Here is a 21,059-nt window from a genome sequence, read left to right on the forward strand (position 1 = left end):
TAAGTTCCTTATTCCATTGATCTTAATCATTTGAAGTAAAAAGTTGAGATTAAATTATATACATTTTAATGTAAATATAATTAAAAAGTCCTCTTTTATTTCTGAAGGAACGTAAGTCTTTTATTTTGAAAAGTCACATCTTTAATTGAGAGGGATATAAATATGAAGTGTTCTATCTACAAAAATCAAGTCAGTGGTGAATAATAATAAGGAAGTGTAGAAAGACATATAGGGGTATAAAAATCAGATTCCGAATCTGATTTATAAATTATTACATCAGAGTAAAAAAGAAGAGAGTGGTCTATAAAGGAGAGGGCTACATACTTTGTATATATCTATATATACAAATAAAGGCTGACTTTAGTTAGAGAAGAGAATAAATTGTATCCATCATCAGGTTGAGTAAGCAACTATTTAAAGGTGGAATTTTCAGATTTTCATCAGCAGTGGGTGTAGGTGCTTCCAGTAGGTCGGGCCTGCAAAGTGTGGGAGTTGGAGCTTCCAGTGAGTCAAGTCTCATAAACATAGAGGCTGTAGCCTCTAGTAGGTTGGAGCCTACAAAATATTGTAAAAGATTTGCTGTGGTTTTTCCCACATTGGGTTTCCACGTAAATCATTGTGTCATTGTGTTCATGTGCATAATTGTTTCTTTCAGTAGTTGAAGTTATCATTTGTATAAAAGTTATAAAAATTGAAAAGTTGTGATTATATTGATTCAACCCCCCCCCCCGCCTAGTATAATTGTGTGCTCTTCAACCCCATAGTGTCCCTCTATCTCTCAGGTGCTCCTGCACCAATCTGGTCTCTTTGTTACCCACGACTGCCACTTTGAATGAACACATTCCTTTGTCGGCAAAGATGATTTCTTGAGATACACCAATTGAATGAGCATGACCCACAACACTAATAAAGGAGAGAAAGGCAACAAATGCAACTTACAAATGAAGGCAGGAGAAGCCTCCTTCGTGTGGAGGGAGCAATTGCTCCCTCATGCTAGTTCGATCTCTCTATAGAAAAAGGGGTAAGTTGTAAATCCCTCTGTCAAATACCTTTAAAAATCCATTAGATTTTTCACTTAGAGTAGGATTTCATTTTTCATTGATTAGAAATAGTGTTTAGTTGAATGGAAGATATTTTGGATGCATCATTGGGAACTCAATTAGATCAAACCACTAGTTTCTTTCTGATTATAAGTTTTCCTTGCATGGTCGAATACCATGTATATGAGCTTTAGTTTGTTTATCGTTTGCAGATTGATATGCATCTATAGATGGTCTTAATGGAATGTTGGTAGTTTGAACAGCTTACATTTACCTAATGAGATTGCGCTAGCTTGGTGGACATCAATGACTAAATGAAATCTAGTAAGAGTCACAAAGACATTCACATCTTGCATTTTAGTAGTAGATTAGTTTTTTTAAAGCCTAATCCTTTTGTAGTTTGTTTGGTTGAAGTAGTTGATATTAATTTGATGAATAGCATAAGTCCCTTTATGATACTTGCAATATCACATCATTACAACTGAGTGAGTATCCACTATACAAAGGGACTCTGGGGTTGTCTCATTTGATCACGCAATCCATGTACATTGTTTAGTACATGAGCATCCTTACTCAAGAGGGAGTTGGAGATTCGATGTTCCATGTTGGAATACTAAGTATTCAATTCTGCATGTTGTAGTGGCATAAAACTCACATCAACAAGCCTTTTTATTAAAAAGATTGGAGTCTCTTGCTTAGTTGGTTCTTAGTGGAGGGGAATGGCGTATCTGGTTGGTGCCTACGAAGTGGTAAGTTCTTTGTATAAGCAATATTTTCTTTGGTTTTCTCTTGCAAGGGTTTCCACTTAAACTTGTGTGGCATGCTTTGATTATTACTTTAAAGTTTATGATTGCTAAGAATATAAACTGAATAAGTTTGCCTTATACTGATTCACCCCCAATATAAGTATGTGTGTTCTCTTTAATATTTCCATCTTTTTCACAAAAAATTAACCTTATTTTTAGTGCAATTAATGTCTCATTTTTACCTTTACATTTGGAAGACTGACATTTGTCTCACTTGGATAGGTAGTGAAAGCTTTTCATTGGATATGTGAATGAGATCTGTCAAGATACTTTTCTTCATGTCTTTGTCATATAACTTCAAACTATTTAGCATGGCTTGGAAATGGTGTTTTGTAGGGTGATCTTGCACTCTTTGACCACTTTGTTATTTCTATCATATCCATCTTATGCCCTATAGAATAAAAATTCCTATCGGTTAATTTCTTAAATTGTTTTCAACTAGCAGTATCATACAAGAGCGCGTGTCTCCATTTTAAGATTTGCAAAGCTAATCCTTTGGACCTCATTTATCTTAAGTGCACTAAAATATATTTGAAGTTTGATCAATACATCAAAAAATTCAGAATTTATTTATCCGTCAAGCCCAAAAGGTTTAATTTCTGTTTTAAATGGACTAATATTTTTTCCCTTTATCTTCATTTTGTTCTTTCATGAAACACTTCAATTTTTTCTTTCATCAGCCATTCCATTTTTTTGGTGAAAGCTTTTACTAAATGACCTTCAGAAGATTTGTTTTTGAGTTTACAAACCAATTTGGGTATTAAAAATGTTCGGCTCTTGTGGGGAAAGAATCTTAGATGGAGTCAGTTAATGCATGCTCAATCTCTGTTTTGATCACAATAATGTAATTAATAACTTTGTTGATTCTTGGATCCTAGACTTTGGCTTTACAAACCAATTTGGGTATTTAAAATGTTTGGTTCCTGTGGGGTCAGGGGTTTGCAGAACAGTTTCAGTAAAGCCTCAAATGGCATTCATGCAGGGAGTAAATGCAAGCATAAGAGAATCACAAAAAAGTCAACAATGGTAAGGGCAATGGTGTAGCCATTTAGCTATTCAAGTCTAGGATCCAAGGATCCACGAAGTATCTAATTACATTATTGTGATCAAAACAGAGATTGAGCATGCAATATTGACTCAGTCTTATATTTTATTTTATAATACTCAATCTGGAGGGAGATTATAGCTTTTATGGTAATAGTAATGGTGTTTCCATCTCTAATAGTATACTGGGAAGATAGTGACATCGACTGGGACTCCATTTCTATCCACTGCTTCTGTTTATCTCCTCGCTATGAACGGTTAAATTATATAATACATCTCTAATTCTTAGAATCTTCAAGAACACGATTTTCAGCAAAATGCAATCCGCTTTATATTCATGATGAAAAGTTTCACCCATGCCCTAAAAACATTTCTGTAGACACAAGAACCTGAGATGACAACAGTATGGTTCACAATCCAAATGTGAAGTGCTCATCATTAGTGGACAGTAATGTGGTCATGATGTAGACTGGTTGCTACATTGATTGCGATACAATCCCTTCTCTGTTCCAGTTACTGCATTTAAGTTCAGTTTGCAGTTCAAGTTTCTGATCCTAAATATTTTGTATCCACTAGCTTGGTTCAAGACCATTGTTAAGCCTCATTTTCTGCCGCTTGGTAAGTCAGCAAATTACACGAGAGAGGCAGTCTTTACCCTTCTCATTAATCATGCTTTCAATGTGCTGCACCCGGATTCTATTTAAAATGTTCTAGTTAGTAGTTATTTTAGGAAGTTTCTGTATACTGCAGAGAAGCTGAGATTCTGCTCTTGTACACAAGTCTAAGTGGCATTGGCTGAACAATTTTTGTTGCATCCTTTTTAAGGTTCTTTGATGGAATTATCTCTGCTTCCCACAATATCTTGGATTGCTCATTTTGTTGAATGCATTACTATTTTAACAGGTTTTTCCTGTAAATATACATTTTGCTTTTAAAAAGGAAAGCTGCTACCATATTTCAATACATGTTTTGAGTTGAACACTTTAGATATTATTTATGCCACCATTTCCCTTATTTATCTGAAAGGTTTTAGGTGGTTAGCAATGTCGAAAGCTTTCTTTCCCAGTTAGTACAATTATATAGGCGATTTCTCTGGAAAATCTGTCATATCTTGTTATTGGTATGTTCAGGAAATCCAACAAGAACGTGGATATTATTACTGAAAATGTTATTGAGGTATGTTTACATTTATTGAAGCTGTGTAAATTACAGATTTAATTGGTTTTGTAAATAGCAGATATATTCCAGATTTTGTGTCTATTTATGTACCAGAATAGCCAAGAATATTTATTATTTTGGTGTTGTAGAAAAGTAGGATTTCCCTTGTTAGTTATTGAAGATTTGATTGAGTCAATTGAAACGATAGATGTCACATATTTTCATTTTAATAAATTTGAACCTATGCCTTGGATGGCTCTGCTTATAAGGATGGTTTCCCCAAGAATATGAAAGGAGCTCAATATGTTTAAATTCAATAGGATTTCAAATGTGAGAAACCAATGTCTATTATAGGAAGATAGGAGAAAACAATACATAAAGTCATAGGAAAGAAAAGGTGACAATAAATAGAACAAGCGATTCTTTTTTTTATTAATTATTTTATTTTGCAACATAGAAATTCATGTGCAATGCCTTCACAGTTTTTAATTGTCCAGATTCTGGAGCAGAAAAGGTAAGAGCATAAAGTACCTCAACAACATTCTATCTACAGTTTATGTAACAATATGAATAACAAGAAGCTGACCAAAATAAGCAGGTGCATGGCCTGGCCTAATGAACCTTGAAATAAACCTCTCCATGAAATAAATTATGAACATCTAGTATAATAGGACGTGTTATAAGTTTTTCAAAATAATTTTCACAGAATTTTAAATCAAAGAGAATGAATAATAAACATTAATATTTTTAAATTTTTATTAATTCATTAACCTAAAATTGTAATGAAACTCAATGTTCAATTTTATATCAAACATTGCAGAATAATTTTCTAGGGAAATTATTTTCAATTGATAAATTATATAAATTAATTTAAGTGTATTGTATATCCTCTCGTGAAGAATGATATTTTTGATTTAATGAGCTCTATTTCAATTTGTGATATTGCTATCAGGATTTAACTGTGTGATTTTTGAGTCAAACTCATTGACCCATGTTTTATGAGTAGTGATTCAACATGAATTCATCTCTCATGAGAATAAATGGAACACTCAGCACTCATTGGATCTAGGTGATGCTCACAAGGGTGAAGCACTGGGACTTCCCGGGAGGTCACCAATCCTAGTACTACTCCAGCCTAAGCGCGCTTCACTACGGAGTTTCCTCAATGGTTAAACCCAAAGCTTGCAATCCCATTCTTAGGTTGGAGTAGTATTGGGATGGGTGACCTCCCGGGAAGTCCCAGTGCTTCACCCCTGTGAGCATCACCTAGATCTAATGAGTGCTAAGTGTTCCATTTATTCTCATGAGAGATGGATTCATGTTGAATCACTACTCATGAAACACGGGTCAATGAATTTGACTCAAAAATCACACAGTTAAATCCTGATAGCAATATCACAATTTGACTTGCTGTGGAAATTATCTCCTACTTATCAATTGATGAGCTTAAGGGGCTTTCTAATGAATGGTTCATGAGGCACAACACTTGGTGAAGGTTTTGCAAATGGGGTTGCAAGCTTTGTGTTTAACCATGGAGGAAACTCCATTGTTAAGTGCGCTTAAGCTGGAGTAGTACTGGGATGGGTGACCTCCTGGGAAGTCCCGTGTGAGCATCACCTAGATCCAATGAGTGCTAAGTGTTCCATCTATTCTCATGAGAGATGGATTCATGTTGAATCACTAGTCATGAAACATGGGTTGACGTGTTTGACTCAAAAATCATATAGTTAACTCCTGATAGCAATATCACAATTTGACTTGCTGTGGAAATTATCTCCTACTTATCTATTTCAATTTCCAAAACACCTATTATAATTTAATATTTTATTTAAATTTCCTAAGTTGGGGCTATGTCTTGGTTTCCTAGGCACATAGCCTCCACAACAATGCATTAACCCACTAAATAAAGTAATTTTAATTTACTTAGCCTATTATAATTTAAAGATATAATCCCAAGTTAAAATCAATAAAAGCTTTGACTTTCTATGCTCTCATTTGGTGTGGTTTGTAGGTTTTACGGGAATTTTACATTTTACCAATTTATTTACAAGATTTTTGTCCAATGGAGTGTGAGATGGTAGCCATTTTTTCAATGGCTATGTTGGTTTTTGTCTTTTATTTTAATAATGAAACACAAATACACCCATACATGCATGTGCCCACACATGTACATGTGCACACATTGCCATGCACACACACATGTGCATGTGCACACATTGCCATGCACACACACATGCATGCACACCAACTTATGCTGACTTTGCGACCTCTGAAAAGCCCAAAACAATTTTTTCACACACACTTGCACAAGTTAGCGAATTGCTGGAAAATGAAGCTGATTTCCCGTACAATATAACCTGGAAACGGTGTCAACATGGAAGTTGGAAAATAGATAGGGTTTGTTCGCTAACTTTTGCTGACTTCTCAACCTTTCAAAAGCCTTCAACAATGTTTTTATTTCATTTTCAAAATGAAAAATCACTATGCTCCACAGAGTTTTCGGGACGTGTTTCCGGTATGGGTACGGGTTGAAGCCAAAATTTACAACCTTAGGGGATGACAATTAAAAACATAGGGATTTTTTATATATAGAGACAAAATTCAAATATGCATATCATAACATTGATAAACCATTCACCGTAGACATTTTCGAAGATCAACACATGGACAATTATCAAATAACAAATATTAAATACTTCTATTATTACAATATCACATGCATATATACCAAAAATTAAATTGCCTGAAGGCTCCAAGTATCATGCATGAATTCAAAAAGAAAGAAAGACAAGTCCAACTAAAATAGTAAGTAGTAAAGACTAAATGCAATCTTTCCTCATTGCTGCTGCTGCTCTATGTTATTTTTCTTCCTCTTAGCAAGTATGTCAAATTTTTGAAAAAGTAGAAGTGGTAGTATTTTAAATTTTAATGGACCAAATACGGTTTGCTTATTTTTGTTATGTCTTGAAGAGAACTATGGGCCCGTGTGGACAATTAAAAAAAAACAAAAAAAAAAATTGGGGTGTTTTGCCTTTACCCTACTGGCTGGAAAAAAATGGGACGACCAACAGTTTCAAGGACAGATTGGGAACGACAAAGCAGTCCCTGGTATTGCTAGTTGTCCCCAAGTGTCCTTCAAAAAATTATTGGCCATTTCGGGACGTTTCCAAATTTGGCAAAAAAGGGATGGCTCTGAGGATGGTGAAATCCGTCCCTGCTTCCCCAGGATGGGTACGACCTGAAATTCATAGGGGACACATCCTTGTGGAACATTGGAAAAACATATTTCCCCAACCTGAGGTCAAGGGGTTGGGGACGATTTCTACATGTTTGGTTGACTCAACTCACATGTTTCTATTTATTACTGATTGGCTTATACAACCATTTGTATGCCAATCAAATTATCATAGTTTCTATTTATTTACTTATATGCTCACAACTACATGCCTGCTTAGCAAACTATTTACTGCACTCAACCCACCAAAAAGCATGTAGTCGTTATATCATGCTTCAAAAGATATCGTTTGGTCGAAAGATAATATTTGCTTGTTTCAGATCAAAACTATGATAGGAGTCCAAGGTTTTTGAGGCAAACCTTTATAGCTAACAATGAACGGTGGTATAGGTAGCTATGCCTCCCAACCATGTGGTACACTCAAGCCCACACCCGCTGTGCTGATGGAGATAGTGACCTGACCACAATCACATAAGACAATCACCCATGGCTAACACACATGCCAATCAAAGTATAATACCAACATCTATATGCTCATAAGACAATACAGTAGATTAGGTTGGTTAGACCCACTATAGGATAACTATGTAGGGACTCTAGTGGACTGTGAGTTGCTTGGCATTGAAAAGCCCAAGTTGTATATGGTATGGCTCAACTCCAACGAGAGGCCACATGTTGTGATCTTGAACTAACTTCCATAGAAGACTAGCAACCGTATAGGTACCACACCCTCGAATTGGCTCCCTCAGGATGGTCAACAACCATATAGGTGTTCTCTTAACTTATCATTAAGTTTTATTATCCCTTTTATTAATTCTGGTTATCACTTGTTTAAACCTCTTCACGTTACCTTGTTAGCCAGTTCTGGGTTGGGGTACACAAGAGAAGGCATTCTACATGTCTACCCTACATACCCATGATCATCACATGATGAGTGCCTATAGGCAATGCAAGTTCCCAATCCAACCCCCAAATGAACAATCACTCTATTGACCTATATTTGGGAGTTTAAGTTCCGCAAGATCTCGTCATATGCACATGCATGTGCTTGTGTGTGGGCACAACCATCTTTACAAATAAATTAGTAGAACCAATGTGAGTATTGGATATGAGAATGCAACAAATGGTATATGTACAATGAGCTCACTCAACCAGGCATCATGCTAGGAGTATGGATTCATCGCGAATCCCAATAGGCAACCAATTACCAAGTATCACAAATTCACTCAACTGGCCTAAATCCGATAGTATGCATTTGTCATGAATCCCAATGTCTATGAAATAAAAGCATAACATGAAAAGAAACATGGAATACAATCCATTTCTACAATAAAATTAAATACTGCCAAAATCCCAACAAACTATGGGCGGCAGGCAAAACAAGGCAAGGAAAAATGCCCAAAATTTGAACTTCTCAGAAAACAATGAAATTGAAAACCCATCACTTAAATAGGGTCAAATTTCAAAGGGTACAATAAAATTTATAAACGGGGCTTAGAAACCCCATCCTGACAAGTCTGACAAAATTCTCAAGTCCACAAAAATCAATTTGGAAATACAACTTCAAATCGGGAATAAAATACCACGGAATGTGCTATAACCATTCCGATTCCATAATCCCTTTCATTGTGGCAAGGACTACTAAATCAAATCCCTAAACAAGGCAAACAAGGCAACTGGTGAAAAATGGATGACACACAAAACGAGGTGATGCCAAAACACCCAAAAATCAAACACCTTGGAACTCTATGAAATGAAAAATCCATTTAGCAGTTATGTTTAAACTAATGAAAATCAAAGAAATTTTGACTTCTAGACATACACGCTAAAACCAACAGCATTATAGTGCCTAAACTTGCATTTCTAAATTCCTTTGAAGAGAAAATGCTCATCCCCATCCAATCGGGTGATGGAATTGTGTAGAAATTGAGGGGAGCACTAATTCTCCACTTGCTAACATTTAGTAACCGAAAACGGGAACTAAAACAAAGTAAAACTAAATAAATAAGAAGGTCCTGCATTGCAGCCAAAAGGGCAAAAATGAGAAATACAACCATAAAAAAAGGAGGCCACCAAATCAGATGAAACCATTGGGGTAGTGGAGCAATCTCGATTCCCAACACAAATCGAAAGAGCCGCTCCATGCACGAATCCACCAAATAGATCGATCACAATGAGCAAATGAGAGAATTTCTCCAAGAGGGTTTGGAGGAAATTTCTCATTTCTCAAAACATGAAAAATAGAAAAGTGAGAATAGAAACTCACTTTTAGCATAATATAAGCACTTTATCAAGTGACTTATAAAATAGAATATTAACCCACTTAATAATCTATTTGCACATTTCCCAAATTAAATTAGATAATTCCAATTAAATAGGAATTTAAGTACGACAAAATCACTTGCAATTAAAATAAATTAAATCAAATAATTCAAATCCCTCTAACCCATTAAATTGACATTTGCTTTAATAATTTCCATGACAACTATGAAACCCTAAATACATAGACATAGTCATAGGTCTAATCATGAAATGCTTTATGAATCCGAATTTACCAATTACCTGAAGGTTATTAATAACAAAAATAAGGATACATTGCCCATATAGGGACGACATTGGCTCAACATGAAAAGCTAGATCACTAACTCCACATGCCACTATTAGGGATTTAAGTCCTACAGAGTTAATGAACACTATCAAATGCTCAATACATAATAGCCAAAGCAACAAGTATGCATAATTGCGTAATAAAACATCTAATCAATTTCGTTTAAATAATTCATCTAAATGATCAATTACATCATAGCACAAGCCTACTAAACAGACAAGATAATTATCCGTAGCACATAATCAAGTTTATTAGGAGATATGGAGACTTGGAGGTCTCTGGTATTGGTATTGGTACCGGTACGCTAGTTTTTTTAAAATAGGAGATAGGGTACTTGGAGACAACCATTTATTTTTTAATAGTTTAAAGAGTCTAATACTAAATACAAAATACTAATACTTTAAAACTAGAGTAAAGTAAATAATAATAGTAATGTCACATTAACATAGAGTCAAATATTTCAAAACTTACATAATCACATTACTGTATCTCATAATCATACTTGTTTTCCGAATATTGCATATGATCATCACCATATCAGATTGATGATCACTGAGATTATCATTACATATTCAAATATTAAATTCAAAAAAGTATAGTTTGATTTTAAATTGCCAATATGCAAACGAAAATGAACAAACTTAGTACAGTAAACAAAACCAAAATCTATTTAGTACTAGTATGTTGATGGTACTATCATCTACTCCACAAGGTTGTGATCATCCATCTCAAGGTCTTCAACACTCATGCTTTCCAAAAAATCATTCAAATTGTCATTGGTCTTAATTTTTGCATTATAAATATTAAAATTAGGGCTAAAATACATAAATAATTTAATATTATATTTTACAATTTTTTTTTATCAGGGGACTTCGAGGAGAGTTCACTTTTTGGATTAGGAGACTAGTCATGAAGTCTTCAACCTTTTTTGGGGTCTCCGGAGATGTGAAAAATCTCTGAGACGTGTCTTTTAGGGGGGAGACGGGTCTCCTTGTAACCATGACAATAATCCATGAATCCGACATGGATAAATCTTTTTCCAAATTATTCTAAGCATTTAATAATTGAAATAATAATCAAATTACTAGAGAGCATAAAGGCACTATATCACACGAATCTCCAATATAAAATACACCAAAAACACATAGTGCAATCACTTTTCACATCTCAAGGGTAATCATGGAAAGACATCATGATACCATAAACATCCATCTAGGAAACCACTGGCACAAACCTCAATGAAACCATCTAGTACATCATAATCACATAAATCAGGTATAAGCATAATTGACCCACTGATACAATAAAATAAATCACATCACCCCAAGGGTGTAGACCACTCATGAGGCTTTACAAGATCATGCACAAAGCAAGAGTATCCAGGTCCCAACAAGATCACTCACGAGAACAAGATCACTCACAAAGCAAGAGCATCCAGGTTGCATCCATCAGGATGACTTACAGGAATCAAATGGGAGGGGCACTACATTTAGCCACTATAAATCTGTTGTCTTATTTTGAACAGCCCCTTATTTGTATTAATCCATTTACTTTTAAAATGAACATAGGATCTGCTTTTTATAATTTTATTCTGATTCTAAACAAAGAATGCTTTAGTTGTTTTTATTGCATTTTTAGAATCAAGCAATTTTTTGTATTCTATTTATGGTATCATCTGATTCCTAATGCCTTCTAAAGGATTCTTTTAGCTGTTATTTTATCCTTGAAAAACAGGAAGAGGGCCAACATCTCGAACATGAATAATGATATTACTTTCAATAGCATAAGATGTTTATAAGCTGTGAAGTTAAAAAGAAAAACATACAAAACTCCGTGGAAAACTTGTTTTATCCATGATGAAGTTTGATAATTTTCTTTTTTGCAGGTACAACATGCCTTTGAGGTGTTATCTCACGAACTGCGGAGAAGAGATTATGACCTATTTAATGTTGATGAATTACAGGTTTTAATGAAATCTCAGTTTCCACAAATGAGTATTCATTTTATGTTGTAAGCTAATGGTGTTTTGTGGTTGATGTCTAGCTTATGCCTAACTATATGTGCTACTAGAACTATTCTTTTGTCAAAGCATATTTTTCCTTTGAGAAAATATTCCGTTTGTACTTGTATCTAATTTTTCCAATCACAGGATATTGCCACAATAGCCAAGAAACGTTATGTTGGAGACAAATTATCAAGGCTAGAGCTCCCACTTCTAAAGAAATTTGAAGATGGTAATTTCCAGATGAACTTTTAAGTAAACAATAGATTTGGAGCATTGTAGTTGAGCTTTCTTTTGGATGCAAGTACTTCATTATTCTCCTTTTAAGATACCCATGTATCTTGATAACGTACTTGCATACAAAAGAAATACAGTTCTTATGACATGAGACTTTATAATGCGAGTTATGAGATATACATTGCATAGTATAGGAGATTTGTGCATGAGCATATGCCAATTTTTTTTGGGAAAATTCTTGCCTGATTAATATATTGATTGAAATATATCATGGTCTTCTTCCCATGGCATTGCATAGTAAATATTCAGACAAGTGTAAAACTTAAGAGCAAAGTAGGTAAACAATCATATATTGATAAAAGATCATTAACTCTGCTTTAAAAGATTCAAGTTTGAAACTTTTAGAATGTGTAAGCAAAATGACTATATGTTTAAAGTCATTGCAATGGGCGACACTTTTGTTATCATATATGCTACACAAAGTAATAAGGAATCCTTGCCAGTAGGTAGAAGGTTAGACTTTCAATCAGTGTTTCTTTCATTTCAGATATTTATTGGTTATTATATGAGAAAATAATTTCTTTTTAGCTATTTTGATTTCGTTGGTGTTCCTAACAGAAATCATCATATAAATTTGAATACTATAATTTAATATAAAGAAGTTGAATTGAATATGAGTGTCTGCAGATTTGATTACATGGTGCAACTGTTACATACAACGATTTTACAAGTTGGATTTAATTTTATATATTTATGAAAGGTTGACTTTAATAGGTGTATTTGTTGGAGGTGACTTTGATTGAACTCATATTTAATTACCAAATACCATCTCTACATTTTGTTAAATGGATAGCCCATTCTCTTTTTCTCTATCGTTCAGATATAGCTTGTTAAACATCTCTTTGTCATGTCTTGCAATTGTCAAAGATACATTTTGGTTGATTCTTATGTGATTCATAAAAAAGACAAAGGTTAATGATACATTATCGATGACTGGAAAAATTATGGTAAGATGCATGATTGGTATGGTGTTTGTTGACATTTTTAAATTGCTGATTAAGTGTGCCTCTACTTTAGATACGGATTTGATTTTCAACATCATCAATACATAACTAGTCAGCACGGGCCCTTGATCCTTTCTCAGCATCTTAGAGAGAATGTCTTTTGTTGGATCTTCCTTATCAACTTGGTAATAGGATGTTGCAATTGTTGGCCAACTTCATCTGCCAAGCCACCACATTTAGAGGGAGTTGGAAATTGTTGCGTTACATCCTTAGGATATAGTTCAATTTGTTTAGCCTATGAGTAGACTCTCTTCTAATGTTCAGAATTGCACCACAGTCAGAAATCTACTAGCACTTAATTAATTGGTTGGCAGAGGATCCTTGCTCGTTCAAGTTAAGTGGATGGTGCAATCCTCTCTTTCTATTGAAGTTTGCAATATGACAAAATGAAAACATGAAATGTTAAGTGAGTGAACTATTAATTCATTTTTTGATGTATTTAATCAGGGCAGTATCTTTTACAATATTGTAATGTTCTTTAATGGTCATCTTAGTTAGTCTTTAGTTTTAGGTGGCTTATCTTTTCATCTTTAGTTCACAATTGTTTCATAATAGAAACATCATCGTTGTAAATCTATATAAGGAGCTTTCATTTGCTCTATTTAATACATCAATTTGCCATAACATTGTATTAGAGCAGCTCAATGAGATTTCACAAAATATGGTGAATTTTTAAGAAAAATTCTCTTCTAATTTGTTAATTTTTCCCAAAATTTTTCTTTTTTCAATTTTTTAAAATGAAAAATCATTGGAGGAATTTCATGAAAATTTTGTGGTTCGTCTTCAAAGATATTTTCATTGATAACTGAATTTTTTTTGGTTCGTCTTCAAAGATATTTTCACTGATAATTGCAAGCCTGGTTGAGAGTTTTGACTGCATGATTTCTTGGTTTGAGCAAAAGTCTCTTATTTTCAAAGGTTGAATGTACGCATTGCCTTTTTGGTGCATGTGCATTTTGTGAATTTCATGTTACTTGCATGCCTTTTTGTGAGTTGTATGTTCTTGCATATGTTGTTTAGTATGCAAAGTCTTGCGTTTTGTTGCATGAAGGTTTCTCTGATGGGTTATTACGGAAGTAATTGGTAAAATACTTGTTTGTTATTAACAAAGACCAAACGGTCAATTTATATAAAAGAATGAGACGATATTTCCTTAGGAAACGATCGTAAAGAATATAAACATTCTATTCTAGAGAAAGCAAAAAATGAAAGCAAACTTAAAGCTAATTAGATATTTATAATAGATAACCATTAACTAATAATAGATGACTTATCTATTATTGTAATACTCTCCCTTAATGGTTAATCTATCTAGAACACCAAGCTGTTCTCTGAATTTGACACACTTATCAAGACCAAGAGGCTTGGTGAGAATGTTTGCAGTTTGATCTGTGGCAGGAACATACTGCAAATCTATAGTCCCGTCTTCAATCAGCTGTCGTATGTAATGATAGTGAACATCCACATGCTTGGTTCATTCATGGAAGACTGGATTTTGTGCTAACTTGATAATGCCTTCATTATCAACAAACTGAGTAGTCGGTCCTGCTGGTGACATTTGCATATCCCCAAGCATCCGACGAAGCCAGACAACTTCACATCTTGCCTTAACAGTCCCTTTGTATTCGGCCTCTGTAGAAGAGAGAGAAACTGCCTGCTGCTTCTTACTGGTCCATGTGATTGCACCGGATCCTAAACTGAACACATCCAAATGTTGACTTTTTATTATCAACAGAGCCTGCCCAATCTGAATCTGTGAACCCATTGAGTTTAGGATTAGAACTTTGAGAGTATAGAAGTCCATAATCTGAAGTGCCCTTCACATAACGAAGCACACACTTTGTTGCCATCCAATGATCAGCCTTAGGAGCTGTCATAAAGCGTGAAATATAGCTGACTGTGAAGTTGATATCAGACCTAGTAGCAGAGAGGTAGACGAGGCTGCCTATTAGTTGCCTGTATGTAGTATCATCAACGGAAGGAGAATCAGACTTTGCTAATAACTTGAGACCTTTCTCCATAGGTGTAGATTCAGGCTTGCAATCCTGTATATAGAAGTTGTCTAATAGGGCCCTAACATATTTGGACTGAGAGATGAATGTACCAGAAGACTGTTGCCAAACTTCAACACTTAGGCAATAATGTATGAGACCAAGGTCAGTCATATCAAAAGACTGGCATAAATTCTGTTTGATTCCCTGAATCAAAGATGCCGAACTACGAGTGATGATCAGATCATCCACATAAAGAACCAGAAGGATGATGTCACTGTCAGTAGTCTTGATGTACAGATTTGAGTTTGAAGAACTCCTCTTGAAGCCTTGATTACTGAGGTACTTATCAATTTTTATGTACCATGCCTGAGGGGCCTGCTTCAAGCCATAGAGAGCTTTTACCAATCTGAGAACCTGATGGTCTTTACCAACAACCTTGAAACTAGGAGGCTGCGTCATGTAGACCTCTTCATGGAGATCACCATTCAGGAAAGCACTCTTGACGTCCATTTGATGGACATTCAAGCCAAACTGTGCTTCCATGGCTAGGACTAATCTGATGGTGCTCATCTTTGCAGTAGGAGCAAAGGTCTCCTCATAATCAATGCCCTGACGCTGAGAAAAGCCCTTTGCCACTAAATGAGCTTTGTACTTATCCAAAGTACCATCGGATTTGTATTTGATTTTGTAGACCCATTTGCAGCTAATGGGTTTCTTCCCTGGTGGAAGATCAGAAAGGACCCAAGTTTGTTCAGTAGTAAGGCTCTAGTGTTAAGATGTCATGACCTCTTCCCACTCTGGAATTCCTTTAGCCTTGGAATATATTTGAGACTTTGAGGTTCAAACTTCAAACACACTGTGAATGTTGGCCATGAGAGAAAAGTTAACAGAATTTGTAGTTTTGCTCTTTTTTCGAGCAGTTCTCCCATCAATTAGCTCATCATCACGAAGATCAACAAGCGTCTTAGCCCACCACTTAGGCCGGATAGGAGAATGACCAACATTAGTACCAGGAGATGCTTGATTAGCAGGATCCTCATCAGAAGAATTTAGATCAAACTTAGGTGAAGCATCTACAAAGCGAGGTGATCCTGCAGGAGAAGCTGGAGGTGTCTATACAGGTATCATTGGAATAACTGGAGCTGCAGGAGCTACTAGAGCCCTCCCATCAGGTGGACCTAATGGAAGCCGAACTCCTAAATCATGAGCCTACATAGGCTGGTTTGCTGGATCAGGAACAGGAGAAACAGGCATGAATGGTCCTTGCTGCTCATCAAAGACTACATCTCGACTATAGATGAGACAAGAGGTCTCAACATTGATCAGGTGGTAGGCTTTGTAAAGATTGCTATATCCAGCAAGCATCAGTTTCTGACTCTTGGCATCGAACTTGGTGCGTGAAGCATCAGGGATCCAAACAAAAGCAAGGGAGCCAAAAACCTTTAGGTGATTGATTCTGGGCTTGCGATCTGACTAGGCTTCTTCTAGAGTTTTACCTTTGACCGCCACTATGGGTGACCGGTTCAACAGATAAACTGCAGTGTTAATTGCTTCTACCCAAAACTGCTTCAAAACATGTTTGTGTTCGAGCATGGATCGAGCCATCTCGGTGATTGTCCTGTTCCGACGCTCAACTACACTGTTCTATTGTGGTGTGTGGGGTGTGGTTAACTAACATTTGATGCCATGTGTATCCAAGAAGCTGGAGAAAATATTAGAACAAAATTCCCCCCGTTGTCTGATCTAAGAGTAATAATAGATTTCCCAGACTCTTTTTCAACTAAAGGTTTAAACTTCTGAAATACAGGAAATGGATTTGATTTCTTTTTAAGGAAATACACCCACATTTTTCTATTGGAATCATCAACAAACAACAGAAAATACTTGGACCCAAGAACAGGAGTGGCCATAGGGCCGCAGATATCGGCATGAACAAGATGAAGTACCTGAGAAGCTCGCCATGAATTGCCACTAGTGAAAGGTGTGCGATCTTGCTTCCCAACCTGGCATGCGTCACAAACTCCAAGGTGTTGAGCCTGAATCTCTCTCAATCCAAGAACAAGTTCATCCCGAGCAAGCTGTGAGAGGTAATGCACATTTAAGTGCCCATATCGCTGATGCCAAAGTGTGCTAACAGAAGATAGTGGAGCAGCCATAGCTAAGTCCCGAGAATCACTAGAATCAGTAAATTTGAAAAGACCATGATCCTCAAGACCCACTGCAACAGTAGACTTAGTTGCCCGATCAGTGATGGTGCACTGATGTGAACTGAAGGTGATTGCCAACTGTGGAGAATGTTGCAGCAACTCCTGACTAAGAGTAGATTTAGTTCCTTTCCTGGAACGTAGTACACATTAAGGAATATTAGATTCCTCCCAGTAGACTGAATCTGAATGTTGCCTTTACTGACAACCGTGTACTCTTCTCTGCCACCAAAAATAACAGAGTCTAAATAAGAATGGTAGTCAGTAAACTAGTCTTTGTGGTGAGTGAAATGACAAGAGGTACTTTAATCAATGTACTAGGAAGACGACTTCACATGATCTGTAGGTCTTTTAGCCATGAAGGCATAAAAGGCAGATTCTGCCTGCTCAGTGTCCTTTGCACTGTTTGCTTTGTGTTGCAAACCTGATTGCTTAGACTGTGCAGCTAAGCATTTCTGACATTCAACCTTCATGTGTCCAAACTTGTGGCAGTAGTTGCATTGAAAGTTCTTTTTGGAACCATCTGATGCTAGAGCAGAAGACTTATGCTGAGATGGCTGTTGAAACTTGCTTTTATCCTTCTGAAAGGATTTCGCAGGAAAGGTTTGCTCTGTGGAGGTGGAACTGGAGTTGCTACCGAATTGTTGTTTCCATTGGTCTTGCTAAAGCAACAGGGTACAGAGATCGGTGAACTTCAAATCAACACCAGAATATGTGATGTTGAGAGTGTTGATAAAATGCTCATAGGATTTTTGTAAACTTTGAAGAGTGATAACCACAATATCCTCTTCCTCCATCTTGTGACCGATGGCAAGTAACTAATCATGGATTTCTTGAATCTGATGTAGGTGTGCCTGGAGCGAGGTGCCCTCATCCATGACAATAGAAAACAGAGTTTTTTTCATAAAGAAGGCTTTGCTTTTGTCAGATGTCTTTTGAAGACCTTTGAGATGTGTCCAGATCTCGGTAGCTGTCTTGCCAGATGGAATCTGAGAAAGCTGATCATCAGCCACGTATAATTTGAGAAGCATCACTGCCTCTCAATTATTCAGATCCCATTTATCTTGATTAGGACCTGGAGAAGTCAGACACTTCGTAACACCCAAAATAGGTTGATCGGTGTTCCGATATTGAAAAATTGCGATGATCTACTGCTTCCAGGTGCCATAATTTTGACCATTGAATTTGGAGTTATGCTCGAGCAAAATATGTCAGAGATGCCATGGCACGTCTTTCAATGAAAAATTGTGAAAATCTGTGAAGACACCTTCGAGGAAAAAAGACGAACAACCCAAAAAAATTGGAGTGACCTAGAAGAGAGCTTGAAAAACCCAAAAGGAATATGCTGTTGTTTTCTGGATTCGTTGGATCAAAAATCGAGGCACCTAGAAAAAATCGGACGATTACCCAGTTGAGCTCTTGAAAAACCCATCAAGAATTTGAAATCTAAATATTGTTTCGATCCCAAAAATTAGGGTTTTGAGCAAAAAATTCAGTCGGCGACCATGGAGGTCGAAATGGCAAAAAAAATGGTGTTTGTAGGCCAAAAAGGTGACGATTTTAAAGGCAAAAATCATCAATTTGAGTTCCAGATCTCAGCTTTAGAGATGGACACAAAGAACGGTGCTGGTTGCAGTAAAAAAACACGGCTAGAAGAAAAACGACAACTTGAAAAACAAGGGCACTAGTTGTGTCGTGAGTTGCATTTTCGGATCAAGCAGGAAATCGTGCAGATGGCTGTGGAAATGAGTATGTTCCAGTCATGATTTGCAGAGGTATGAACCTGCAAACCCAAACACCAACTTGCGATTTGACAATTACACCAAAAACAAAAAAGTCAAACCCTGTTCCAGTCGCAATTTTTTCAATACGCGATTTGCACAGACAAAGTTGCGATTTGTAAAACCCTAGTTGAGTTTTTAGGCTGATTCGGATTTCTCAAGGCAAAAAACCCTAGGCGGGTTTTAAAGAAATTGACGGAATTTGTTTTGAAAAAATTTGAACAAATAATTTCAAGAAATTATAATTTTTTCCGAAAAAATTGAAGTATTAGCTTTGATACAATGTTATGGAAGTAATTGGTAAAATACTTGCTTATTATTAATAGATACCAGACGGTCAATTTATTCAAAAGAATGAGACAATGTTTCCTTAGGAAACAATCGTAAAGAATCGAAACATTCTATTCTAGAGAAAGCAAAAAATGAAAGAAAACTAAAAGCTAATTAGATATTTATAATAGATAACCATTAACTAATAATAGATGACTTATCTATTATTGTAATATGGGTTTCCACACTATTTTCCCTTAAAATATTTCTGATGGGTTTTCATAATTTTTTCCCTAAATGAATTTCTAATGGGTTTTCATAATGTTTCCCTTCATCAAATTTGATATCCAAATTAGAGTTTAGTACAAGTCAAGTCATTAAAATCAGAATTTTTTTTTCATTCATATCAGACTCAAACAAGTAAACTAATTGAGACTAATTACCTTTCCCAAATAATGAAAATTAATGATAATAAGCAATGTTACACAGGAAATCGTGCCCCCTCCCAAACCTTGAGTATTCGTCTTGGAGACGTCCCTACACTGGGTACTGCCGTACCAAAGTACCCCCATCTACACCATTCTGTGACCATGCTGCTGCTGGAATGGAAACTTGGATTTCTATTTGAATTTTGATTTTTGAATGTTACTATTGGGTAATACGTTACCATGTTGAATGTTCAATGGTTCTAGTTCATGTTGCAATTTTGCTATGTTCAAGTATTTTAAATTGGTACATTCTATTGAAACATCATTTCATAACAAGCATTTCAAGTTCTATATGTATACTATGCAACCAGTGTAACATGGGGACTCACACCCCCCTCCCAAACCTCGAAGTTCCATTCTTGAGACATCCCCGCACCAGGTGCTTGAGTACCCAAGTACCCCCACCTCTGCCATTCAACAACCATGCCGCCGTTGGGATGGGTACTTGACTTTCTATTTAAATTTTGATTTTTGAATGTTACTATTGGGTATGTAATATCTTACTATGTTGAATGTTCAATAGTTCTAGCTCATGTTGCAATTTTGCCATGTTCAATTATTTTATTTTGCTATGTTCTACTGAAACATCATTTCATAACTAGCATTTCAAGTTCTATGTGTATACTATACAACACCCCTCCTTGCTCAGTCCTTGATCTGAATTTAAGAAGTGGGCTGCAAACACAATATTTGGTGAATCAAAATACTTGCGATACCAATGCTCAAGTTCTGAAAAATCTTGCAAAACTCGAAAGAGTTGTATGCAAACCAAAAGCCATCTTATTAATTGAAATTGAAAGAATGTATACAATGATGGAATATCAATAGTCACCATAGCCATGAATTCAAAATGTTTATGTGGCTATAATAAAAACAACAAAATTAAACTAAAACTATTCAAAACTAGGTGTTTAATTACCCCAACTTGTCGGGGTCATAACTTTTGACCTAGAGCTCGGATTTCGAAGCCGCTTACACTGTTGGAAAGAAGAACTAAAAATCTAGTTTTAGTCCCAAAAACAACAAGCCTACGGCTGCTAGTTTTAGGGACCAATGAAAGTTTTGGCTTGAAATTTTGAGCAGAAGATCTCCGGAAAGGGCAAATAAAAAGATGAGAATTTTTTTTAA

At 35.8% G+C, this 21,059-nt stretch overlaps 1 protein-coding gene across 1 annotated transcript in view; it reads left to right on the forward strand.

The window, feature by feature from the left end:
- LOC149537110 (DNAJ heat shock N-terminal domain-containing protein) overlaps positions 1-21,059 on the forward strand; it is a 322,115-nt gene that overhangs the window by 85,451 nt on the left and 215,605 nt on the right. The window contains exons 3-5 of the mRNA XM_089807127.1: positions 4,021-4,066; positions 11,777-11,854; positions 12,041-12,125. Of these exons, the coding sequence (XP_089663253.1) occupies positions 4,021-4,066; positions 11,777-11,854; positions 12,041-12,125 (209 nt within the window). The remainder of the gene's footprint in view (positions 1-4,020; positions 4,067-11,776; positions 11,855-12,040; positions 12,126-21,059) is intronic.

This window comes from Cupressus sempervirens, chromosome 10, assembly GCF_028749045.1.
Source record: "Cupressus sempervirens isolate cs-2001-9-10 chromosome 10, ASM2874904v1, whole genome shotgun sequence".
In the NCBI taxonomy this organism is placed as follows: domain Eukaryota; kingdom Viridiplantae; phylum Streptophyta; class Pinopsida; order Cupressales; family Cupressaceae; genus Cupressus; species Cupressus sempervirens.